The following is a 27647-nucleotide window of genomic DNA, read 5'->3' on the forward strand; positions in this document are numbered from 1 at the left end:
TGATCACCCTGAACTTTATTCTGAAGAACTCTAGGTTCCTCTCTTCTCCTTTCTATAAGTAACATTCGTTTTTCGTATGTTCTTTTACACAATTGTTAATTACAAAACAGTAATACATCTAATGTGTATAATTAATTAATTTAAAGGACACAATCCTTCTGCAGCAGTGGCTACTGAATAATGAAATATGAGTTTCCCAGGAGTGATAATAGCAGCAGCTAACATTAGCTTTTGAGTCAGATGTTCCTCATTCAGTCTGTCATCTACAGACCATGCAGCTATGCATTTATTACTCATCTGCTCTAATTTTAAAAGTAACGAATTACACTGAAGTTGTACAACTTACCATTTTCCTGTAATAAACAGAAAGATCCTTTACAACTTCATCACTTAAGACATCCAGAGTCCTAAATAAAAACAAACACCACAAACCAAATTATCCTATCAGCTTTAAGAAACATCACATTAAAGAAAAATTGAAATCTAAAAATAGGCATTATCATCTGTTCAAAATAATCACCATGAATAGGTGATAATGACATTTCATGGTATTTAAGGGGTGGGTGCAAGGAGGGTAAAACAACAAAGAACCCACAGCAGTTTTCTGCATCATCAAAAACAATTAAAACACCCAAAACAGAACAGGCCTAATGTCAAAGCCCACTGAATTCAAGAGAGTTTTTCCCTGTTAATTCAGTCTCTTTATGCCAGATTGTAACATAGGGTTTTGTACTACCAAACTGGGTATAGCATGTATAGATATTTAACTATTTTCTCTCTCCATGGCTGGCAAAAAAGAACCTCCCTTTCAACTTGCAACATTCAGTTGCATTTAACATTTACCTGTTCTAATCAGTTCTCCCAATCTTTTTGCCTTTTTGGGAGGTTTGAATTTAACAGCTAGTACATGAGAGTATTTCCTTTCCTCCTTACCTTGCTTCAAGCAAAGCTGCCATGTTAAGTCCTATGAATTGCAAGCAGGACAGTTTTAGCTGTTCAGCACTATACATTGCTGAGAACTCCAACAGCTCAGCAGCATTCTTTAAAGTAACTGCAAAGAAGAAAAACAAACTAAATAGGGTAACATGTGGCAATATCACACAGCATTTTAAGATTTACCAAACAGCATGATCTAGTTACTGAAACTAACCATATATTTCTCCATTCCTACAAAATATGATAATGCTCACATGGCCATAAACTACAGCAAGCTCCACATAACTTTGCAGCAGCTTTGAATGCATGGCTGGTTTCCAGCAATAGAAAGGCCCTACCTACAAATGTATCAGTTTCAATAACTTGAAACTTAGCAGTCCAAAACAAAGGGGAAAAAGAAAGGCACAAATAGCAAGTTTTGTATACAGCACAATTCTTAAAGCTCCAAATGCTCCTTCAGCACAGAGAAAGAAAAAAAGGGAGTGAGGGGTGAGGGGTGGGGGAAAGAAAGAGAGAAAAATGAAAGTCACTAAAAAATGCCAAGAAAAAGTTGTATGCTGACTTAGTGTATGAAGCTAAGCAAGTGTTTTCTAGAAGAGACATCTTCATAGACATAGAAACAACAATCAAACAACAAATGAACTAGCAGAGCTAAATACAAGGACAGAAATAGAAACAGAATTTTATCATGCTTTAAAGACAAGTTTGAGTTCAATAAACAAACTTTTATAAATAAAAGTTTGGTTTATTTGTTATAGTGGCTTTGTCTATGGTTTTCTTAGCTTTTTGCCTTTTTTACCATTTTTTTCCTTTTATTCAAGATCATGAAATGAAGATAACAATGCATATGGGGTTAAAGAACATATTAACTTAGAACTTCACCCACACTGAAGAAGCAACTGTTAACATCCAGGGAATTAACAGAGGTAAGGAATATAAGCAAATAATTCTGTGCTGAAATGAGAAAATTAACATCTAAAAAAAGCATTTTTTATGCTCTAACCCTTTATAATACAAGTGGAAGAACTCACGTTTTTCTGCAATGGCTACTTCACAGATTTCTTTCAGTCTGGATATAAGAAGTTGGTCTGCTACCACAAGAACATTACATATGAATTCCACGTTTTGAGAATCTGGAAAACAAAGCATCATGTAAATATTGTGGGCAAATCAAAAGCAACTATAACATACTGCTTCAATTAGATCTTACCAAAGGACAAGTGTAATGGCTTTGGAAATTTTCATAGGATTTTCACAGCACAAGGAACAACTTAGAAGAGTGCAACCAGTCATCTTTTTTAAGCAACAAAGGGAGGGAACTAGTTTAAAGAACTAAAGGAAAGGTACAAAGATGCCTGAGGTATAGCTATCACCTCAAAATCTAAAGCAAAGGTAAGAAAAGTTTGGATTTTCTACATAAAACTTCAACACATGTATATTCAATATTGAAATTCTATTTTAAACACAGAAAACCTGCAGGAGCTATAGTTGAAATGGAAATATATTAATGGCACCTTTTATTGCAAGAGCTTCATCTGTGTACAGGTAATCTATAATTATCTGTAGTATGTCAGAATGGATTGGCATTTCCAGGGCTGAACAACAGGAAGCCTAAAAGGAAAAGTAATTTAAAAAAAAAAAAAAAAAAAGCAGCTGACTACTTGGAATAAAATAAGCAATTAAGACAGCAATTATATTTAGCAAATCACTCAGATTGGGGATCACATTTTCAAAGTTAAACAATTATTTAAGCATTCAATCTTCAATCAAGAATTGACTGTAGCAGAGCAACTAAGATATGACAAAACTTTTGAATAAATATCCAAGAAGCTTTTGTATGAACAAACCTTAGCTATTAAAACTATGTAGTTGTTGCCATTCATGTTTATGCAGCAACACTGCTTAACAATATGAGATTATTTCAGGTGGTACTAGAGCAATGCTTTCTACTAAGAGATTTCTTTTGCTTTAGAACATGTTACTGGTACCAAAATATTTCCCACTTGAAGTTTAGAAACCTCTCAACAGACAGCAAGATTTTTATACAACATCCAGGGCACTTAATTCAATAAAACATGACTTAGATTTACTTATGAAATAATAGATAATTTCCAAACTACATACAATAGATAAAGAAATCAATGATACAAATGGACATTCAACTTAATAAATAACTAAATAAACCCATCACTTGTCTCACAGTGTTTTGGATATGTTTCCTCAGGGGTGACTGAGGAAAAGGCAGCCTAGTAATTTATAGGACAGGTAAAGTTCTGTACAGCAGCAGAAGAGAACTGCCAATATTTTTCCAGGTTCTTAGATTTAGATATTGCCAAAAAGCTATGAAAGTTTAGAAAACTCTTGTATATTGCTTCAGCTTTCAGTCTCTGAAAAATGCTTCTCCATTTACATCTTCCTTCTCTTTCAACTTATTAATACTATTCAGATAAGAGGCATTTGGTGAAATTACAATGGAACAATGAGGGCACTGACACACAGCTAGCAAAAAGGACCCAAGACAAATAAAAGATCTACACCTTTTGAAGCTGGTAAATAAGTGGAATAGGCCCTGATATCCTATATTTTATTAACAGTAAAGGCCAACCAGAGACTGTATGCATTGACTCCAGATTCTGCTCTTTCACTCAGTTTATATGGAACGCTATTCCATTCTGTATCCCTTTTAAATTATAAGTTCTTTTACTCAAAGAAAATTATAATTCATCCAAACCAATATCCAGTAAGAGTAGTCCAACAGCTTTTATAAACCTGTGAACTAGCAAACCAAGCCTCTAAACAAACCCAATATTTTCATTTCCTTTGATGTTCACTGTTACATTTATCAGTCACATTTAATGCTCAACCTCAACAGTATAAATACAGAGTAACTAAACTGTGTTTGTTTGGGGTTTTGTTTTGTTTTGTTATTTTCCAAACAGGATCCAAGAATACAGCCTTTCTCCACAGTATTTAGGGTATGTTATTCTAGGAAAAACTAAAAAGCTGTCACTTATTTGCTGCAACAAAACATACCATCACATACACTTATTGGAAAGCTTACCTCCATCCATGAGCTGCTTAACATGCTGTGAAAATAATCTGTAAAGAAAGGCATTTCAGTTCAAGATGCAATAAAATTTCAGTTAAAGAAGACAATACAACTTATATTATCTATATGTGTAAAAAAAATACACACACATACCAAGTCTTGCACAAAGCACACACTTATGACACGGGAATTCCTTTCCATCTAAAGATTTCAGGGTCACATCGGAGAGGTACGAACTAGAAGATATTTAATAGGATCAGAACTGTGACTATTCGGAAGAGCTACAAGTTGTAAGCTCTATAAATAAAACTTATTTTAGCAAGTCAGGATTTCTCCTTTAAAATGCAACACACCTGGGCTTTAATAATACAGAATGAACCCAAAAATACAGGCACAATAGTTTCAAGATACATTTTTTGTCTAAATCTGAGCTCTAAAAATTCCATCTGAATTATTTCCTTCAAAATACAGTCAACTGCCGTTTCAAAACTGTTTTGGGCAAACAAATTATGGCCAATCTTAGTTAATTTTAAATGATCTACATTAAGGTAGTGATTTCTTCCACATTAGTATCTACTATAAGCTTTCACAATGTATTTTAAGATTGAAGTATTAAAAATTCTGTGAAAAAGCTACTTCTATGCAATGTAGCTTTTGTTACCTCAGAGACTATTCAATCCTTTGGATATATATAACCTGATCACACCAATGAAATAAAAACCCAAATATCAGTTTGATATATCAATAAGAAATTTTTCTATTGAAAGATTCCCTGGAGATTTTCTTAATTAGACAAAATATCAATTGCTTAATTCCAATCCATGTTGCCTAATTGTCACAAGAGATGATATAAAACAAAAATGGTAAGAATAGGAGAAGCGCAAGTTTAAAAAATTACCATTTCTTCTGATTTAATTTCGGTTTGTTCCCATTCTTCTTGTTGACAACATTAATTTTTCCATTTTCTAACCTGACTCCTTCCAACCTGCAAATAATTAACACTAGCAATAAGTAATACAAAGAGTGCAAGCCATTAAGAACAGTTTCCCAAAGAGCACTTCAGTGAGCTCATATTGTGAATACAAAAAAAGATCAGAAAGATTCATGGCACAAAACTAAAAAGAGCCAGCTGTTAAAGTCTACACTGTAGATCTAAAATGTAACAGACATTCTCCCCACATCTTATTTATTATCTTACATGAAAGCTAGACTGCTGTAGATAAGGCCAAAATTCAACACTACAGGGTCAAACAGCTAGCAGTAACTGCTACCAGATAGCTGAGCAAAACCAGTGGTTTTGAAGAGCTACATGTTTCAGCACAGGCTTCTTTAGCACCCAGATTGATCAAGGAAGCTTGTAAATGGGTTGGTAAAGACATGGGAGTGGTGCTGGTGAATAACAGAGCAATACACTTTTAGAGGGAAAGTCCTTTAAAATGCAATTTTTACTCGGGAACTGAGGCTTAGGAGTAGCCTCACACCTTTGGTGGCTTTAGTGACTGAAAAATACAGAGATGAGAACTACCCTGAAAAAGTTCATTCTCTCTTTTGAAAGGAAGACAAATGAAGGAAAAAAAAAAACCCACAAAACCCCAAAACTTTTAACAGAGTTCTATACAGATATGTGATGTCAATTCCATTAGTTTTACCATGTAACATTAAAAATGTGACAATTAAACATGAACTTAACTTGCTCGGTACTGTTTTACACTATGCTGCCTGAGAGGAAAACCCACAGACTATGGACCACAGACTAATAATCTTTCAATCAACTCAGAGCAGCTGTCTCTAACAGAAAAGAGAACTGATGCTTTATGACAGCCCTTCTGGAAAGTGAGATAGATGGTTTGCATCAGGTGTCAAGTCTCAGAGACTTCATGCCTAGAAGATATATAGGACAGATGTTTTAAATACAAATGTCCAAGAGAATGTAGAACATAAGGGCAAACAGCACACTGGCATCATATAGAAGTCTACTGAAAAACTGCTCTAAGTACACAATCATGCTATGAAAGTCTGCCTCTGATGATATTCAAAAAGGTCACACATGCTCTCTCTCAGCAAAGAGCACCAGAACAAAGTGATGTTGTTTTACAGACAGGACAGGATGTGTGTTGTAAACTTGTATACTTACAAACAACAAACAAGCAAAGAAAGGCACTCACCAACCCAAACTAGCCTTCCACTTTAATAACAACTCAAGTTAGATCAGCTACATAACAACACTCTGTGAAGAGTTTACCAGAATATAAATTCATATCCTCCCACCTACCTTCCACTTAAATTGCTAAGGCCAAACTTCCTTGCGGCACTTTGCAGCATTTTTATGAGGTTGGCTTCCTCACCAGTAACTTTGCCTTTTTTAGATTTGCTCTTCTGTTTTTCATTTATAACTTGCACTTGATTATTTCTATAAATCTCAAATGCAGACTTTCCGTTAACGTTTTCATCAAAACTCATTTTGCTCAGATTAGAAATTAAAGTATCTTGATATTCTTCTGATTTTCCTTTATGCAGCATTTTTGGTTTATAACCATGAGTCAAAAGATCACAAGTATCAGTGTATATGAACTGCAGAAGGTATGCAAACAGATCTGGATGAACTTTCTCTATTACATAAAGATCACACCCAACAGCATCTTCATCTTTACGGTAGACATCTGGAGTGTCTAGCTGGTTGTCACTGGAAACAAACAGCTTCCTGAAGAAGTCAGAACGTACAGACAAGATGTATTTGTGCAAAGGATAAGTTCTTGTGCCAATCTGAAAAGTCACATCATGGATGCTGTCCATTTCATCTGTTTCATCTAGCAGTTTGCCAAAATCTTCTCCAAAACTTGATAATGACACACTTGGAATCTCATAGAGACTAGAAGAAAATGAAATCCATTAAAAAAACACACTATATACAAGCTCCATAAAATTTTACACAGTATGTTTAAAGAAGAGGATGAGGTTGTTTCCACTTGGCTACTTTAGCTTTTGTTCTTACACTGACAGACTACTCAACATTTCTTGTCCTGTTCCTTACAGAAGGAACCACTAATAAGGTATTTAGGCAACTGAACCACATAGGTAAGATCTGTCTAGCTTCAGAATATTAAATATAGGATTTTGTCTTTAAATGTAGCCCGTAAATATGTGTTGTTACCAAAACTATCTCATCCTCATCTCTTCTCAAAGAGATGATTACTGTACTTCATAGTAAAATAGAAAGCAATTTAAAAAAGTTAATATTTTTATATATTTATCAGATACACTGAAAAGTACTGTGAAAGTGCAAGGAATATGGTTCGGTATTTTATGTATTGTTTACTTTTAATATTTTTTCCAAACAAAAAATCTGCTTTCATTTCATACCTGATTATTGGTGATTACAGAAGAGTTTAATTCCTACAGTATTTTTCAACTTTAGAGTGGTAAGAAATACAGTACATACATTTGCCTTAAATGCTCTAGATAAAATATCAACACCATCTATTCAATTATACAAATATATAATGTGAAGTTTTTGGGTAACTTCAACAAAGCTCTTTACTGACAAGTGCTTTTCTCTAGTGGTATGAATATTCTCTATAGTATGAATAGCAACATTTACTGTGACACCTGTATGACCCTAAAAAGGGTTTTGAAGAGCAGAATTATTTAATTGCAATGACATCAAAAAAGAAAAATTACAGTAAATTACAGAAAAATATACCTTGTTTTAGGATCTGACTGTAAAACAGCAAAATTGCAACCATTAGGATCAGTGGCAATACTAACAGCTCGGTGAACAAAAGTAAGCTTCTGAAGTCGAATCCTTTCATACACACTGTTTGTATCATGTTCACCAGACACATCACATGAAGAATTTTGAAGGCTTGATACAATTTCTGAAAAGAAAAAAAAATTGAAAAAAAAATACCCACAGAAAGATTCATCTAGTTAAAATACAACTGGTAGAGCAAAGAGACAAGCCTTATGACTTCTGAGAGTTCCTTAATGTAGTGCCTAAATAAGGTTAACTTATGCTGAAGGTTTCAGCGCGCTTAACTGAAATGCCAAAAGAACTTCTAAGAATAAGACTTTATGTAAGCAAGAGTTTTTATCCAGAACTTCTGGTCAAAAGTGTTCTGCAACTTCTTCGTATAGCAGATAACACTCCATCCAGCACTGAATGCAGCCTCATGAGGAATGAAGTAAGCTTTGCATCAATTCACAGCAGCACAAGATTGGTTTCTTTTCCAGTCATATCAATTACAGCAGATATAATACTGTTACCTTTAGACTTCACCTGTTTAATTAAACCTACACAAAATACTATTGAAAAAATGGGATATTCTCTGAATACTGGACTGTTTTTCAAGAACTGGATAACTGAGCACACACACACACACCACTCATCACTTTCATTAAAACCTCACAAAAACCCAGAAGCCTTTATTCAATACAAAACTTTGATGAACATCAACTAGACATTCAACTGGTCAACAGATCTGAATTCTGAATTTTCCTTGAAGATACTAAAACTACAGCAATATGCATAAAGAAGACAGTGCCTACAGACACATACAAGCACCAAGAAAAGCAGAGTAAGAAGAGAAGACTACCATACAATGTACAGAATGAAATAAAGTAGCATCAGAGTAAAGCTAGCATGCAACTCTGGACTGAACAACAGATGAGATCTTTGCTGTGAAAAAGCACAAAAATGTACCACTAAACCTAAAGATGGAATCTCAAGATCAAAGGAAGCAGAACTTCAACATAAAGTTAAGTTCAAATACATCTCAGCCTGGAAGTAAATCCATTTTTAAGATCCCTACATGTACAGACAATTTCAGTCTTGTCCTACAGTAGACAGGTATCCTTGTCACATTTTGAAATACCACCAGGACCTAGACACAGCAATATTCACCATAAGAAGGAGTTAATACGGAAGCAATTGCTCTGGACCTTGTATTTTGCCTAAGAAAGGGTCTTGGAAACATGATACAGTTTTACAGACTTAGCAGTGCAAGGAAGTATATGTTCCATTTTTTGTTCAACGCCAGTCTCTTCAGACTGGTCATCTGCTACATGACAAGACCATTACAATGGACTCTTGTGCTTCTATTACTCTTCAGAAGTACTCTTCCTCTTGCAAGGCTGCAAAGTAAATCTTAGCATTACAGAGCAAAGAGAACAGTAGCGGTCAATGTTCCCAACTGTAAGCCACAGAGAAAAGAACTACCTCGTCACATAATACTCTTAGAGACTGTAAAGATTGGATTAAACTTTAATATTGATTTAAGTAGTTAAAAACCATTAGAAAACACAAAGCTAACCTTTCTTTTCTGCTCTTTTTTTCCCTTCTTCCAGCCACTTCCCTGTAAAGGCTTCCCCATCCTGTGTGACAAACATTATTTCGTTCCGGTTTAAAGCAACATCGGACATGAAGACTTGCCGGCCATACACCCAACGACACTGCTTCATGCAGTTGTTAGATGACTTCCAGCAGAACACCTAAAATGTAGGGTTTTTAAAGAGAAAGGGGAAATTGTCATATCACATAAAAGCACTTACATATTAAATACTACTTTTTTAACACAAGAATATATCATCTAAAACCTACATATAAAAGGAGAAAATAATTCTTAAAAATCATATCCTAAAGTGTTATGAGCACCTATTGCAAAGAACCCAACAAGTAAAACAGGGAAAATATGATACTAAAATCCATCTGCTCATGAAGGGCATTTGAAAAGTTTCTCTGAATATTTAAACATTTTCATAGCTGTCACCCATGGGTTTTTACTGACATTTCAACAAAGACAGCAAAAGGTGTCATCAAGTCAAGAAACAAGTTTAAATCTAGTTCTCAATTTAGATTTGTCGTACTGGTTTGCTCATAAATAAGGCAAAATTCAAAGCCAGAACACCAAAAACTTAAACCATTTTGTGTTAAGTGCCTGAAAAAACCCTCAAGTTTCTCTGTACCAGCCAAGTTTTTGGAATGGTGATCATGACCAAACAAGCATCAAAACATTCAACAAAAATGTAAAGAACAGGACCACAACTGGGTATGCTGTAGATGTCTGTAAGAAGTGATGAAGCAAAAACCCTGTGCAATGTAAAGCCCAGATGTGGCATTATTGGTGCTAGAATTGGGCTGCCATCTTCTTGTATTGAAGGAACTGCACAGATCTGTTAACACCTACATAAGCAGGGAACAGAAGTATTAGAGTAACTTATATTCTTTCCCCTCTCTTGAGCCATACAGAATGACAGAATGGTTGAGGTTTAAAGGGACCTCTGGAGGATATCTAGTCCAACACCCTGCTCATGCAGGGCCACCTAGAGTCAGTTTATTAGGATAATGTCCAGAGAGCTTTTGTCTATCTCCAAGGTTGGAGACATCACAAACTCCATGGGCAACCTGTGACAGTGTTCAGTCACCCTAACAGTGGGAAAGCACTTCCTGACATTCAGACAGAGCCTCCTTTGCTTCAGTTGGTGACCATTGCCTCTTGATTCTGTCACTGGGCACCACTGAAAAGAACCTGGCTCTGTCTTCTTTACATCTTCCTTTCAAGTATGTACTTGATAAGATTCTCCTTAATTCTTATATTTTCTAGGCAAAAGAGTATTCTCTTATAGGAAGTACAGCCTGGCCACATCAGGAAGCACTGATTCAGGAAAACAGATGTGTTAAGATCCCATCCCTCTCAACTCAAAAATTTAAAATTTCTACAAGGACTAAATATCCCAGTATTTTTCAGCATAAGAAGAAATAAAACATAGGTCGACACAGTTCCACTGATGCAGGAACAGAAAGCAGTGTCCCAAAGATGCTTAAGGGGCACTACTGATACTATGAATGCTCAAGGTTAAACCTCAAGTGAACAAATACTGGGCTGGAAATTTATGAAGTCTGAGATAACTAATGACCTAATGAACACCTAAGATCACCCCTCAAAAAAATCCAGTCAAATGCCAGGAAAGGAAATACCACCACTGTTCCCTATTTTGATATCCAAGCTCAGTTATCATTTTAAAGGCAGCATTTCTGTAACAAAACCATTATGTGCACACCACTAGATGGCACTGAAGGTCTAAATCTCCCAGTTGGAAGCCCTAGAAAAGGCTGCAGGTTTTGAACGGTCCACTAAACTGTTACCTTTATTAAAGAGTGAGAGAAGGAAAAAATAAATCTGCCATAATTTACCAGTTCTAAGTCAACACAGAGTATAGACTCAACTCTAAGCACTAAGCCATTCACCAGGTTTAGCTGTAACTTTTGAACAATATAAGTGATAGCTCATCTACAGAACAGCTGCTTTTCAGCAGGCCAAGGCTCTAAAACTACAAGAAATTATTTGAGACTGTTACTAAAGAGTGCTGCAGTGACAGAACAGCTGGGGTGACAGGAGAGCTGGAGACAAAAATAAATAAATAGTTACAAAAACCCCCACCAAAAAACAGACCATATAGGCTATATAAGCACTTATGTATGTGGAAGTAAAGAAATTCACACCTCCATTTAAAACACCTTAGATGTTAACATTTAAAAACAAACTACTGTATATCAATTTGGTAGCCCTACAACAGCCCTTGTAAAGAAAAAATATATTACTAACAGCTCTACAGAAATGAATTGGGTATTTTCTATACATGACTTCCGTCTTGCCAAGTTTTTATGTCTGAATTTTGATTTAATCAGTATGCAGCCTGGTGCATAATTGCTATTTCTAGGGAAAAAACTTACTCTTCCAGCTTCATCCAGTGCTAAAATGCAAATCTTCTGACCCCCATTTTCTTTAAGATGCTGTGTATCTACCTTATATTCCAAATATCCCCCGTTGACAAGAACTTTTTTAAGGTTCAGCTGTCTGAAAGAACACAAAAGGTTAAATTAGTATTTCTTCATCGTGTATTAATATTGCTTCCATGACACAGTTAGCTGTTAGATTTACAGAATCAGTGAAAAAATAAAGTTGCAGTGGTGATACTGAAAAAGTACTTTAGCCTGTCCCCACTGGTATTCCTAACATAACTATTCCTAACAATACTATTTTAGATTATAACTTTTCCTTTGATTTTAACTAAGTCATACTATATCCACAGATTCTTCACAAAATTCCAAAAGTGATAGAGTATATTTGGTCTTCTGCAGCACAAAAATTTCATATAAATTTCATTTACCTTTTTGTATTTAAAAACCTATCCAAGTCCAGTGAGTGGGTTTTTTTCAAGTTTTGGTGGGTTTTGGTTTTTACCTGATCAAAACCATGGAATCACAGAATTAATCACAGTTGGAAGGGACCTCTAGAGAGCATCTAGTCCAACTCTCCCACTAAAGAAGGATTACCTAGAGCACATTACACAGGACTGCATCCAGGCAGGTTTTGAAGTTTGTGTGTTTCTTAGCATTAAGAGTAAAATTAATAAGTTTAACCAAGTGCCAGGACCTTCACTTACAACCATGTGAAAAATTAAGTATAAAATAATAATTAAGGTATAGCATGTCAATACATACTGCTAGAATTTGAAGTGAAGCTGAAAAGTTATCTGGGAGTTACATGGGAAAAAAATGCTAATTATCTTTTCTAATCTGTCACTGCTAACTAAGTAACACAGAATGGGATCAAATAATTTCCTACATTTATGAGACAGGGGCCCAGTTTCAACAGGTTTTTTACATTCATGTTTTAGCATCATATGGACCAGATGGTGTCATAAGGTACTCTTTGCAATGTAAATTACCCTCTGTAACATATTATAACTACAATTATGAAGAAATAGTATAGCAGATCTTCAACAGCACTACCAAAATGCATTTATACGAATTAAGGCTAACAGGTGAATAAAAAATTACCAGTTTCAATATTTTTACACCTATGACAAAATAGTACCTCTTAGTATGTTTTTTACTCTTTAAATATCTTTGGTAAGCAGCAACTGGCCCTTTGGCCTCATCTAATAACAAATAAAAAATAAAAAAGGTGCTGTTCATATGAAAGAACTGCAGATGAAGAGAACTCAGGAGAGCACTATTATCTCTAGTTTATGCACAAAAATCTTTCAAATAGCTTGGCAATATATGACTACAGTGAAATCTTCACCTATTGTTCTTCATGACAAATTAGAAAACATACTTGGAAGCCATCTTTTTGCACTGATAGTCTGCAAGTAAATATATATCTCCTCTTTCTGTAACACACACTGTAGCGCCATCACTTGCAGAGACCAAGGACACAGATACATCTTTATGGTGGAGAGCAGAAACTTGGCGAGGTGCAGTTACACATTTTTCCCCATTAGGATCCAGCAGATAACCTAGAAAATACAACACAACAAAAAAACATCATTTGCCACCCCACACATGGTGAGAACGTTTTGCTACACTACTTTGCAGAACCTTTAATTCAAAGAAGATTAGGTAGTTAGGTAATTCTTCAAAATAACTACATAGATAAGAGACCCACCACACATACTTCTTAGTCCACCAAATACACAGGAAAACATTCAGAATTTGGTGCATAGAGAGTTAAATAAGGCATAATCTACAGGAAAAGCTATTTAATGTGGTTAGACTCCACAGTGGTACTGCCATTGGTTCCAAAGAAAGAAAGTTTATTTGAGCATATTGCAGTTCCAAGACATGACAAATACTATCACATTGGCATAAACTGGAGATTATTTTCAGCCATTGGAAGATACCAAACAGCCTTGTCATACAAATTCCTGAAGTGCACATATGCATGGGGGCAGGCAGGTATGAGAAAGAACAGACAAGGTTGGAGCTACAATGCGAGGTCTCTGAAAACATATTTTAAGAGGAAAAAGTCAGGCCATTACTGCTCTGCTGCATGAAGAATCCTGACAGAAATAATCTCATAAATAACAACCTTCCTCTGTGTGCCCTTACATCTGCACCACAGGGCAATGCAGCATGGAAATAAGCAGAGACAAGCAGCAGAGCTCCCTCTAAAACTGGAAGCTGTCACATGACAGTGTGGGGCTCTGCCCAAACATCTTAAAGAGACAAAGTTTGTTACCACAGCTCTATGCTAGTGCCCAGCTGACACAACTAACCATCCAGTTACTGTCTCCATATGGTACTGCACTGGGCCATGTGCTTATCAGAATAATCTCAACAAGAAAACAAACAAAACACCAAGCAAAAAAAAAAAACCAAAAACAAACAAACAAAAAAAGCAAACAAAAATTAGGATATTTCTCTGACAAAGACAGGTTTTTTCACATACCTTTGCAATTTTTAATAGGAACAAAAAAATGTCTGAATATGATGTTAGAACTGACTCAAATTAACTGTACCAGAGCTAGCTGACATTTTAGTTTGCACACAGATACATAACTGCAGAAATGCAAATCCAAACAAATACTGAAGTACCTGTTTACTGGAAAAGATAAAATTAAAATATCCCATTTATAAAACAAATCAAGAAGCACACCAGTTGGCAATACATTTTAATTTCTTGACTTCAGAATAATACAGAGATATGCGAAAATTCTGGTAATGGCATAGTTATCTGGAGCACGTTTACAGTGCATGGTCAAAGAAGGACAGGCTGGAGAGCTGAATGCTAGTTTTTAATTTATTACAAGCAGTAACAGTCAGATTGCTGGAGGAAGACAAGCATGCCTTGGAGTAATTTGCAACAAGACCAGCAACAGTCTGTTTCCTGAAAGTCTTCAGTAGCAGGACCACAAAAGATACAAGGAGAGTGAAAGAGTTCAGATAAGCGTTAAGTCTGACTAGCTCCCATCATTTCAAAATACAGAAGTGACTAGGAGAAAGGAAAAATATTCTTCAAAATAAGTATGAAGGGGTGATGTAATCACACTGGTTTTTAAAAGAATAAATAGTACAGATAACATTTTAATAGCTGGGTTTTACTTTCAGAACACTTCTACCTTACCTAGTTGGCCGCCATTCAGCCCCATGGTATATACTGCTTCCTTAGTCCATAGCACTGTATGGAATCTGCCTGCAGCCACTCCAATCACCATTCTACCTTTCAGGTTTTTTGCCTGAACCTAAGCACAAATCCAAAGTACATCTTAATATTAAGCAGCAACAGGTGAATTTCACATGTACAAACTTCTGACAACATTAAACTCCCAAAGTCATTAAAAATGAAGCATTGGTATCAGTCAAAATACAGTCTAATAAGTCAGGATTATTTCAGAAGTTTGTGAAGTGTGGCACCGTTTCACTAGTGACAAAAAGTAGTAAACCTTTTGCATTACCTAGAAATCTCCTTAGGCTGTCTTTACATATTAGATGTTAAACAAGACTGCAGAGAATGTATGACTCAGGTGCTACAGAACTGTCAGCTAAAAAAATTTCATTTTATAAATCATAACACCCTAAACACACTGCAGAACGCTATACTACCAACTCTACACTTCAAATTTAATTTGCTTTTCCAGATGGAGGTCATCAAGATCAAAGCAAATACTGTGAATACACAGCTATCATTACACAATTGATACTCTCATTGTATCCCAAAACACCATTCTGTTGCACTTTGGCCAATTATTCTTTCCTTCTGCAACACAGGTAGTGCAGTGAAGTTCTATTCTATATGAAGCTTCCTTTCACTTTCCTATTTACTTAAATAAAGTAGAAGTTATATATTGAGCACAGAAGTATAGTCAAGTTGATGATGTCCGTACCTTCTCTTTCCTGTTGATATTCCTCCCTAAGCCTGACAACCCCATAATCAACTCCAGAGCTTCCAGCAAAGGACAAAACCATCAAACCCTGAGATCCATCATCCAAGTGAGATCAAAAAGGAGTAAAAAGCATGAATCTCAATACATACCTATTACTTTTTTGCCATTTCAACTACAGAAGAATTTGTGAAGGAAAGGGGTTTGGAAATTGAATCTTGTGTCATATTTTAACACTACAAACTTTAGTACAGCTCAGGTTAAAAACTGAGATATTAATCAGGACACAAGTATTTAAGATTGAGATGTATGGTAACACAGAATCAGGATTTTATCTGTATGCACATTCAACATTATTGTACTGAGAACATTTAAAAGTTATTTCCATAATCTTCACATTTTACTTTCTGTTAAAAAAACCCAAACAACCAAGCATTGACTGATGTTACTTTTACCTGTCTAGGAACACTGCAGTTAGAAGGAGGAGGAAGAATACCCAATTGATGAAAAGTATTTAAACCAAATGTGTAAACATATCCATCTTCTGTTAAAACAACAGTATGATCTTTAGCTGCAGCTATCTGGGAGCACTGATGGCCACCTAAGCCTTCTACGAGTCTTGGAATCTGAACAAGAAAAAAAAAAAAAAAGTTTTATACTAACCAGTGGCTGTCTCAAAACCTAAAGCTACAACAACAAAAAGTCATGAGTAAATATTGAACTACAGGTGAAAATGCATCTCCTTTGTCCAGACAGGTAACATTCCAATTTCAAAACAGCAATCTGCAAAAGATTCTGGTTTCACAGAAATATATTCTTAAAAAAACAATTAACAATAAAACAAAAAAGTTATGAATTGAGCTCCAGTCTTTGCTGTAACATCCAGCAACACGGTATCAAGTTCTACTAGATTTTTGATACTTGAAATTTTCTTTTTAAAATTGTGCTGCAAACTACATACACAGTACTGGGCAGCAAGCACAGAATTGTATTGTCATCATACCTTAGTCTTCTCAAATTTTGTTTTTGCATATTGCAACAATGTACTATTTGAATGAAAATGATACATTCAATTAATAGCTGTTCAAGTGTAATGCGAAGCAACCCTACCATCACTTTTCATGCCACGATGGCTCCATAGTACTGCTCCTTCTTCTGTGCCAGCCTTTACAATCATCTAATGGCATCACAAACCCTCTAGAGAAGCCAGCCTCATCTAGCCTTTAAAACAACTGGGCCATAATACAGAAGTCTGACCACAGTATCTAGCTATCTTAAATTAAAATACATTTTTTTGCACCTCCCTCTACTCTCTGCCACCTGACTTAGTAGTATTTTCTGTTATTTCGCAGGAAGGAACAGGATTTCTTTGCTATCATTAACAAACGGGTTTTGAAAGCACACTCACAAAAACTCCAGTTCACTTTTTAGTGAACTGTTTAAAAGAAAATAATAATCATGCTGGACTACATAAAATTGCATTCACAAGATAGCATACCAGGCATGTTTGTTCATCACCGTGACCCAAGCGTCCTCCCTGTCCATGTCCACATGTATACACCTGACCTTTGTGGGAAAGGAACACAGAGTGGAATTCACAAAGTACCACCTGAAAGAAAAGGGAAAAAAAAGGGTGGGGAGGAGGCAGCATAGGACAAATTAATTTTCTTTGGTAATTTGAAAGCACATGTCAAAACGATTTTGTGAAGAAGTTTGGCTTTAATAAAGGTTTGGGAAAATAAGGTTAAGATATTACTATTAAAACCCAGGACTCCCACCTGTCAAGTCACAAGGAACAAAAAATATTTGAACGTATTACCTAGTGCCTTAACCTACTTATAAATACCTACAGTTTGTATTTAATAAAATAAGTTCCAGCATGACCCTATATGTGCTCAATAGATTGAGTTTTACAGGCAACAACACCACCTCAAAAGAACTGAAAGAAATATGTTTAGACTGAAGCACAGAGTGTCTGCCCTGAATGCTAATACTTTAAATTTTCAAACAATCTTAAGCTGAAATACCAAGAAGTTATTAGGGCCAAAACTACTGTTGTAGAAGGAGTGTTTAAGCACATGCTGCTTTCAATACAAGAATTTTAACTGCAGATGTATACAACAAATTCGGTGTCCCGTTTTCAGCTCATTATGGAAGTGGCAAAAGAGGTCAGAAATTCAAAACATATCATACTTCTGAATTTAATGAAATACAAGGCATACATCCAAGTTAAATAAAAAAACCCACAAACCAAATATTCTCCAACCAAAATAAAGAAACATGATTTAACTGAGAGTGACAGGGGCAAGAGGAAGAGCAGCAAGAATACAATACAGGACTACTCTAGTACTCCTTAGCTTCTCCCAGCTGCTTGTCAGATCAATGGAAACTGCTTGATGAGAACTAACTAGAAAGAAAGAAAACTAGAAATAAAGAAAAAACAAACACACAAGAAAAATCCCACAAAAACCACAAACTCAACTTTTTTTAAATTATTTTAATACATCTTTGATAGTTATTTCCCCACACACATCCTTCCAAGTTCACTGAAAAGCATATTTCTGTAATTCTTTCAGAATACCTGTTTGATATACACGCCATTCCGAGGAAAAAGGTCCACCAATTCAGGATGATGTTTACCCTGCTGGCCACCATGACCCAAAGTAAAATTTATATTGTTTCCCCAGGTATAAACTTCTGTGGGATCTGCAATGAAAACAATTCACTGTTTAGCTTGTAAATTTACCACTCTCACATATAATGACTATGAAAATCAACACCTGCTATTTCTGTTTTCAAATGCAGAGGTTTTTAACTAAAATGTAGTATTTTAAGTTTTATTCTTAGGAAATACACGGTGCTATGACAAAATATTTTAACACCAATCTATTGCTCCTTATCAACATTACTTCTGCATAGAACATTTTCCAGTTGCAGAATATGCTACCATTCATCAGCAGTACATTTGTGTAACCATAATACTTAAATGGACTGGGAATGAGCTGAAAAAAATTCCACCGTGCAACAAGTCTGAACTTGGGGAGATGGAGAACAGTGGAAAGAATGGGGGTAAAGAAGTATAAAAATGCACAAAGTAAACAAAAAGCACTGGAAAAACTACTCCCCTTTCAAGAAAAATTTTGTATGATCAGTTATTCTGACATACTAATTTCCTATTTGAAGAAACAGTATTTAAAGTGACTAACTAGCTTATATCAAGATCCCTTGCTTAAAAATACTTTGAAGATTCAAAAACATGTTCACACACACACTGCTCACAAAATACACCAAAGCAATATAAACTGCCAAATTCAAAGACATTGAAGCTTCTCTGATAAATTGAATTGAGATAAGAGAAAAATCACAGTGTAGTTGAGGTTGAAAGCCACCTCTGGAGAATATCCAGTCCAACACCTCTGCTTAGACAGGGTCAGCTATATCAGGCTGCCCAGGACCACACTTTCTCAGGTTTTGAGTATCTCCAAGGCTAGAGTCCTGGAGTCTCCACAACCTCTTTGTTTTTTATTATACCATTTGTTTTGTCATTGTGTTTTTCCTTTGGCCTTTGTTTTACCTCTAAGTCAGTCATTATGCCTTTATTTTTGCTACACATGTGCATCCTGTGCCTAGTGCAGTCCACACCTGCTGCCTGACGTATTGGTGACTCCACATCTTCACATCTCACATAAGCTTATACAGTTCTAAATAGAAAATATTGTCTACAATGGTACATACATAATACAGTGTTGAAACGTATCTCCTTGTAAAGCTGCTTGATTACTTACCAGTTTTCTTGAAGACAACATGGATTGGCCTATCTTTCATCACAAGATCCAAGGCTGATAAGCCTTCTTTATCCTGAACATACAGACTAACACCATGCTAAAAGAGAGGAAGGGAAGGGAAGAACAGAAGTTGAGATTAAAGCACAAAGCTTTAAATGTGCCAGGTAAACATTTTAAAAGTTTAAAAAAAAAAAACAAAACAAAACACGTTAATTTTAGTATTGATGGGAACTTCAGATTCTTTCAAGTAAATTTTAACCAGATCTGAAAAATCAATGCAGTTCTGCTCAATTACAAATTAATCTATTAACTGGGACTTTAATGTATGAATACTGATCAAGTAATAAGATGTAATCAGGAGAACACAAAGGAAACACACTTGAAGATAAAGCACTGCCATCTAGGAAGGGCAAGTATTTACCAAGAATGCATTTATCAGCTTTAAGAACACATTTTCTTATATTGGCATGTTTACAGGATCATGTTTTTTGCAAGCTAGAAACATGAGACGATCAAAAAGAAAACCTACTATGTCTTTTGAAAACAAGCAGGGAACAGAGGTTCACAGCTGGGCAAGAAGACATGAATAGCCAGACAAGACAGCAGCAAGGAAGCTTCAGAAGCACAAGGCATGAACAGGTCATTGCTTTAGAACTTTGAGAGAGGTAGACATTCTTTGTAAAATACCATCTCCTCAACACAGAAAGGTGCTACACCATCAGTGGTTTTAAGTGTCACTTAGATCACTGAGGGGAAGAACTACAGACAGCCTCAAAAAGATTCTAGCAGTTAATACGGCCATTCCTATGGACCACAGCTTATGGCTGATACAAAGGAAAACCTTACAGAAACTCATATTTCAGAGGTAAACACATGAAATTAAAAAAATCAAGGGAGCACAATCCATTCAAGCATGACAAAGACAGATAGTCAAAACTACAGAAGGGATTTTAACCTGTAACTTCCTTTGTAGAAAAAAACCCCACCAAACTATTCAGTAGAACAATACAAATTCTCCAAATTACAATGGCAATCCTATTACAGCAGTGCTGGTATCAATTCACTACACAACAGAAAGACCAACTTATTTTCATGATTTAACAGGCAGCTGGATATTCTTCTCTTTGGCAGCAGCATAAGTCATTTACAAGCAGAATGTGATATTTACAGGCTGCAAAGATATTCACCCAGTCTGAATTTGAAAAAAACCAAACCCCATTGCTGAACAGCAAAACTTATAGTCAGATACAGCCTGAGAACATCTGTCATCCACACTAGTTGAGCACCCCAGGGGTTTATATGGGGCCAGTTCTATTTAACATCTTCATTAATGACTTGGATGATGGGACAGATTGCACCCTCTGCAAGGCTGATGATGATACAAAACCAGATAGAGCAGCTGACAAGCCAGAGGTTTGTGCTGCCATTCAGAGGGACCTTAACAGGCTGGAACAATGAGCTGAGAAAAACTCATGAAGTTCAGCAAAGGAAACACAAATCCTGGCCCTGGGGAGGAACAACCCAGTGAACCAATACAGCTGGAGGCTGCCTAGTTGGAAAGCTGCCTGGCAGAAAAGGACATGGAGCTCCAGGTAAACAGCCAGCTGACCACAACCAGCAACATCCTCACAGCTAACAGTGATGAAACCACTGAGGGCTGCATGAGGGAGTGCTCCCATCAGGCATTACTCAGGACTGACAAGTCATGGCTGGAGTTGTGGGTTCAGGTCTGGATTCCCCCAGCACAAGACAGGCATGGATAATAGGAGCAAGCCCAATAAAAGATTATAATGATGACTGAGGCATCTGACCTATAAGGAGAGGGTGAGGGAGCTGGAATACTTAGCCTAGAGAAGAGTGTTCAGGGTGGTAGGGGAGATGTCCTTATCGATATATATCAAACACCTAATCAGAGGCAGGGATCTTGCTAATATCCATTGGCAGGACAAGTGACAATGGACACTAATTGAAATACAACAAATTCTATTTAAACCTAAAACTCATTTTTACTGGACTGCTATTGAAACACTGGAACAGAGATGTTTGAGTGTCAGCCCCCTGGAGACATTCAAAATACAACTGGACACAGCCCTTGGCTGACTTTGCCTGAGCACAGGGGTTGGTCTAGACAATCTTCAGAGACCTCTTTCTAGCTCAGCTATTTCACAATTCTATTCTATACTCCCTTCCTGTCATTGGTATAATAGCTTAAGAACAAATCCTTTCTACAATGCAGTACAGCAGAGAGACTTGGGTTAAAGAACTGTGAGGCAGAGCACTCTGCATAAGCTGTTTCCTTCTGCTTCTTAGAGGAATATCAGCAACATTAGCTATGAGAAAAACTTCACTCCTTTGTGCAACTTACAGAAAGTTAAAATAGATCTAGGGAAACCTGTATAGGCTCTCTATAGGCAATTATTAAAGATACAAATATACACAGACATTAGAGTACTGAATCCGTTTCATACATCACTTAGAGTTCCTAGTTTTCTAGAGAACAGTCATGTACAATCTTCCACAAACACCTACTTCTGTGAACCTCAACAAAAACCTCACTATGTAAGGGCCCAGGACATGAAATACATATTTAATAGCTATCAGACCTTCAAGAATTAAAAACTACAACCATTTTGCTTAAACTACTTGTTGAAAACTGTGTTTAATTTAAAAACTAAAAATGGAAAATTCTGTGCCTTGAAAGGTTTACTCTTAAGTAACCTTGAACCACAAATAGCTCATTTTCTCACGTGGCTAAAGGGACCCTGAACATCTCAACCATATGATGCTATTTCCTTTAGTGTACTTGGGACAAGAGGAACAAAAGAGTAATCAAAAATATACACAACTTGCTAACTGGTAGAGAAGAAACAGCTATTGCAAGAAAGGAGTGAAGGGGACAAAGCAAAAGCCCTAACGAAATGGGAATTTGCTGAATAAAATGTTTATTTTCTTGAAGTGTTAATATCTCAAATGTAAGATGCATTTCTAATTGCCACTCCGCTTAAGCTTTTATTATTTTACATGCTCTGAAAACACTAATTGTTATAATTACAGAAGGGTCTATTCCTAGACTATCTTTAGTTTGATCCCTCTGCTATCATCCACAGAAACCAGTCTTCAAGGAAGTCCATAATTAATTAGGGATCCTTATTCTCTCCTGATTTCTGCATGAGCAAAGGCAGAAATCTCTTGTGAACAGAGACAACTTTCAAGTAAATTAATGTCCTGTGATCTAAACACAGTATTAAGACAATCCTCAACAGTCTTTCAGTCAAGTTTAAAAACTCACTTTTACATAGCCAACACAACACTAAAAATTATAGACACTTATGAAAACTACAGTTGCAAATAGCTCACCTTCAGTAATGACAAAACACAATCAATGTATCCATAAAATATACTTCTGTGCAAAGCTGTCCATCCAGATTCCTTGTCTTTTGCCAAGAGATCTACTCCTTTGGTCTCAGCCAACCACTCCAGTACACCTTTCTTCCCACAAGATGAAGCCAGATGTATAACGTTTCTACCAAAGGCGTCCTTGATAGTTGCAGCATTGTAGCAATAAGAAGACAGAAAGGCCTTGATCTGGCCTTCACTTCCTCTGGTTACTACAGAAATAACATCCAAAGCATGCTGTAGAGATCGACACTTTGAAGTGCAGTCTGGCATGAAAGAACTCATCTTCACTTCTAAAGCTGCCCTCTCCTTAAGGGGAACAACCCTTCAGTGTATCAAGGCACTCAATTCAGTACACAACACAGTGCCTTAAAAAATTTTGTAATTCCAAGGATGTAAATCCAGTTTTATTGAGCTGCCATTAGAAATCTTGGTGCTGCTATGTTTGGCACTTGATCCAAATAAATATTTATAAATATGTATATATATATTTAGAAGTCTTATTTCACCATCTTATGTAACAAATATTCTTGTCCATAGAAAATTCCAAAAGTGAACTACCTCAAGTGTGGAGAGGGGGATTCCCCCTCCACACTACCTTATTCTTCTAAAACTCCATAATTGCAAGGGAGACCTGAAAGAGAACAAACCAGAAGAGATTAGTAAACAGAAATTATTTTCCCCAGCAACTGTAACAATCTAATGTGTATCAAACTAGCACTTGCAAATACAGGAGGAATGTGGAAAGGGTTAACTGACCTGCCCCATGCCAACTGAGCTACATTCAAGCATTCTGTTTGTAGACTCCCTTCCCCACCCCAGCCTCTGAAGGAATCTCCTCCTGTAAGTCTTACAGGCTACATGGTGAACTGGATGCAAAAAAGTAATCTGAAGATTTAAAAAATCTGCTTCCCCAGCCTTAGGGTAATTGAGACCCTGACAGTTTACTGTCTAATAATATAATTATTTTGTGACCAGAAAGGAAGAACTGAACTAAAAAATGCTGGGGGAAAAAAAAATAATAAAACACCCATCCCAAAATCCCCACAGCTGTTGAGTACACCTGGGCTAACAAAAGCCTTGCCTGTCACACCCAGAAGAAGGGAGGGACCACCACAGTTTCCTTTAGCCACTGCAAAAATGGATTACACCTCATTTTTTCTTCCCTGGCCTGAATGCCTCCCATCTCCAGAAGTGTGTTCTGCAAAAGCAGGCTCCTCTACAGCACTGCTGAAGCCACTGACAAAGGTGAGAGGAAGGATGGCAACAGAGCAAAGAAACACAACTTGTAGAAGAGATGTAAATTCAAGCTGAGAGTACTCAGGCAGGGATAAGGTCTAAAGCTGCTGAAACAGGCAGGAAGAATTAAAGGTCTGGGTTGAAAGGGTTAAGGGAGACAGAGGAAGGAAAAGGAGGAAAAGATAAAAATTCTTCATTATAGCATATTCAGTCTGGGGCATACAGCATTTCTGTTTATTTGTGTGTACTTCTCTTCAGCATATCTTTTTCTAGCATCCACTTTTTCAAAAGTAAAAGAAGGCCTGATAGAAGCCTGGCTTATTAAACGTGTGCAGTTACATTTAGGAGGGTTAAAGTAGTCAAAGTGGAGACCATAGCACATACATCACCTAAGTCACAAAAAGTGAACTATATATACACTGATATATTGCCTAATTTAATGTGAACTGCTATTCAGTCCTAAAAAACTTCATGCTTCAATCTTTTCAAGCATAATTTACAAACTGAGTGAAGTAGTACACAGTCATCTTACACTAGATGCTTCTGCTTGCTATGCATGCTGTAGCTTAAAGTTGATCTGCCTATGAGTTAAATATTCCAAAACAAGCTGCCATCATGAAAGCTTAATAAAGGAAACAAAAAATGTTTGATTCCTGGGGAGAGTGGGGAGCAAAACAGGGGGGTAGGGAGCCACAACTACAACAACCAAAAAACCCCACCTTTGCAGCTCAGCATTTATTATGAAGGTGCACACCCCACTCCTTGCCCCTCACATCCTTGCCCTGAAAAAACCCTGCTGAACTTAGCTTCCAATGCTTTTCAGATACCATGTAACTATATTTTGTTAATGACTCTGTCGGCAAAGACATGCTAGAGAAAAGTAAGTTTGTTTGGAAAAGCAAACAGAAATCCTAGTCTTCTATTTTCAAGAATTACCAAGGTGAAAAAAATCAATTTACCGCAAACACTCACAATGGAATCTAAACTTTTGAGAAAACAAGCATTTCTAATCCAAGAGTACTCTTTTAAACATCTCATGATAAAGTCTTCAACTATTATTTTTCCATTCCATTCAGATGGGATTGAATACTTTGAACAGAAATCTAGAGATGAAAATTTGTTTGGTATGTACCTTCAAAACAATTTCAAACAGCCGGGAAAGTAAGGGAAAAAAACCAAAACACAAGTAGTTTTTATTCACTTGCAATTTAGTTCCTCATCAGAAATATTTCAGACACTGAAATTAATGACAACTCTGCAGTCACCACATAATGACAGCAAGCTCAGTTCACTCAACAGGGCATTCTATTACATACAAACTTCTACCATAACACAAGAAGCTATGTGAACTCTTCTTTCCCCTTCTCTAAAGCCTATAAAAAAAAGTGAATCACTGTCACAAGCCTGAAAAAAGCTCTAGTTTCAAGAGCACAGCCCAACTTTCTGCTCCAAGGAATCAACTTGTGACAGCTGACTGCTGTCACAAACTCAGATTGCCAGTGGGTCAAACACTCTTGCCAAGAGTATTATTTAAAAAAAAAATACTTGGAGGATTATAGGAAAAGGATCATAACTGCTCTTATGCTTAAAACAATTTGTCACATTTGATGAGTATGTCTGTAGGCAATAAAATTATGCCATGGAAAAAGTATGAATTTTACAAATGTCTTGTAAAGCACATCTTACATATTAATTAATCGTTGAGACATTGTATAAGGAAAGTAAAAATAAAAAGAATGTAAAGAATAAATACACAGGGGACTAGTAAAGTTGACTTTATTTGTCAGGTGAACTCATGGCACCACCACCCAAGGAAGCAGTCCTACCATGCCCCATACACACCTATTTAAGGCATTGAATTGCATGACAAAATGATTCAGAAAGAAGTAAACCCTGATTCCAAAGAAACTTGTGCCATTACAAACAAGGAAAGAGAGGTCAGAGAAAAACTTATTTAGATCACCTAAGCTCTAGCCTTACCAAACACAGAAATACTGTGGACAACAAACCACACATTAAAAGAACAAAATGTCTTCTAGACAGAAATACAACCCTGCCTACTTCACACTAACTCCATTATGGTGACATTTACTGCAGCTATTGAAACCTGACTAGGCTGAATTATTTCTTTGTAAGTCATTGCAACCCAGCCCTCTTTTACAATAAGCATTACAACACTAGATACTCTATTAGTACATTGATACATATATCTTGAGTTTCAAGATAGAAGGCTGTTCATCAAGTTTTCATTCCTTCACAATAAAGACTGACACACAAACAGCACACACTAGCATGTTATTAGAACACCTGAAAAGGGCTAATAACAATATCTGACTATTCTTAAATATAAAGTAGGTATTTTTAAAGTGAAATCTTAAAACTTTAAAATTGTGAATTGATGTGCAAATCTGTGATTGCTGTCCAAATGATTAACTCTAGTATACAGTATCCCAGCTGAATGATGAGCACCTAAAATATGCATAAAAGAGAAAAAGCACCAGTGTTTTTTAAACTCCTGAATGTCGATGTTTTGAATACGGTGCCCTTTTGATTGTATGTCTCTACTTTTATTTGCAGATATTTCTGTAGGCTTCTTAGCACTAGTTATATTTATAATACCAGTGTTCCTAATGTTTTAATTCTTGAAAGATTCTTGAAAGACAAACGGCATCTTTTAAACATTTTCATGACACAGTAGGTACCATTTAGAATTCAAATTATTTTAAAAAAACTGATTCCTGATTAACATTTTCATTATAGAAAAAGTCACAAAAAACTGAGGAATTGGAGCAGTATTTAGAGTATCCTAAAGATCTTGTATTTCAGCAGCAATCAAGTTTCTAATTTTTCCCAGAGAGACATGAGCTACTTATTACACATGTTCACAGCCCAGGAAAATTTAAAAGATTACAAGCAAGTTGGAAGCAATTCCTAAGTAGCAAATAAGTGTGGTATTCTGTGTCTTGGAAGTGAGAAGGCAGAGATCTCTCACTCAGCTCTTGCTTCAGAGTGGGCAGCACCACTGCACCACAACTTTCAGACCCCCACCAGTGTCAGATACATGATCTGCATCTGACTTCACAGAGTAAGAGCTCCTGCAGCTGAAAAAGCAGCTCTCTCCTTACTGTGCTGGTCTCAAAAATCTGTTTCATTTCAGTACAGAGGCATCACAAAGGATGCCTGGATGAAGGAAAATACTAGAGAGTCATTTCCACATGTGGAGGATCATGTTCACCAATGCAGTCACATTTCTGGAAAGCATTTTCACAAAACTGTGTGCTCTTGGCTCAAACAAGGGTTCTATCAGAAGAGAAACAGCAACCAACCTTTACCACATGGCTGGATACCAGACACATAAGCTGAAACTGCCAACTTGGAAGGTGCATGTCCCATACTAGAGTTCACACCTGTGGTATTTCAGATTCTTCCTGATGAAAACCTATAATCAGTATTTGATTGGAAAAGATCTGGCTAGCGTGTATGTGGATGCTGCTACCAAGGAAACAGCAGCTGCTGCTGAGATTTTTTTTCAACTCAGTAGAGACAATGCTCATGCACAGAAGTGAAAAACAGAATAA

General features: G+C 36.4%; 1 protein-coding gene across 3 annotated transcripts in view; it reads right to left on the reverse strand.

The window, feature by feature from the left end:
* IBTK (inhibitor of Bruton tyrosine kinase) overlaps nucleotides 1-27647 on the reverse strand; it is a 50788-nt gene that overhangs the window by 19716 nt on the left and 3425 nt on the right. For 2 of the 3 annotated variants that reach the window (XM_030447105.1, XM_030447106.1), the window contains exons 2-19: nucleotides 22792-23464; nucleotides 19435-19531; nucleotides 18231-18355; nucleotides 17148-17258; nucleotides 16105-16275; nucleotides 14893-15010; nucleotides 13105-13285; nucleotides 11715-11838; nucleotides 9295-9472; nucleotides 7686-7860; nucleotides 6258-6854; nucleotides 4884-4970; nucleotides 4139-4221; nucleotides 3998-4035; nucleotides 2451-2547; nucleotides 1968-2069; nucleotides 934-1051; nucleotides 347-407 (exon numbers count right to left, since the gene is read on the reverse strand). In XM_030447105.1, the coding sequence (XP_030302965.1) occupies nucleotides 347-407; nucleotides 934-1051; nucleotides 1968-2069; nucleotides 2451-2547; nucleotides 3998-4035; nucleotides 4139-4221; nucleotides 4884-4970; nucleotides 6258-6854; nucleotides 7686-7860; nucleotides 9295-9472; nucleotides 11715-11838; nucleotides 13105-13285; nucleotides 14893-15010; nucleotides 16105-16275; nucleotides 17148-17258; nucleotides 18231-18355; nucleotides 19435-19531; nucleotides 22792-23115 (2787 nt within the window). In that variant the 5' untranslated portion in view covers nucleotides 23116-23464. The remainder of the gene's footprint in view (nucleotides 1-346; nucleotides 408-933; nucleotides 1052-1967; nucleotides 2070-2450; nucleotides 2548-3997; nucleotides 4036-4138; nucleotides 4222-4883; nucleotides 4971-6257; nucleotides 6855-7685; nucleotides 7861-9294; nucleotides 9473-11714; nucleotides 11839-13104; nucleotides 13286-14892; nucleotides 15011-16104; nucleotides 16276-17147; nucleotides 17259-18230; nucleotides 18356-19434; nucleotides 19532-22791; nucleotides 23465-27647) is intronic. The other variant, XM_030447107.1, reaches the window with a different exon arrangement.

This window comes from Calypte anna, chromosome 3 (genome assembly GCF_003957555.1).
Source record: "Calypte anna isolate BGI_N300 chromosome 3, bCalAnn1_v1.p, whole genome shotgun sequence".
In the NCBI taxonomy this organism is placed as follows: domain Eukaryota; kingdom Metazoa; phylum Chordata; class Aves; order Apodiformes; family Trochilidae; genus Calypte; species Calypte anna.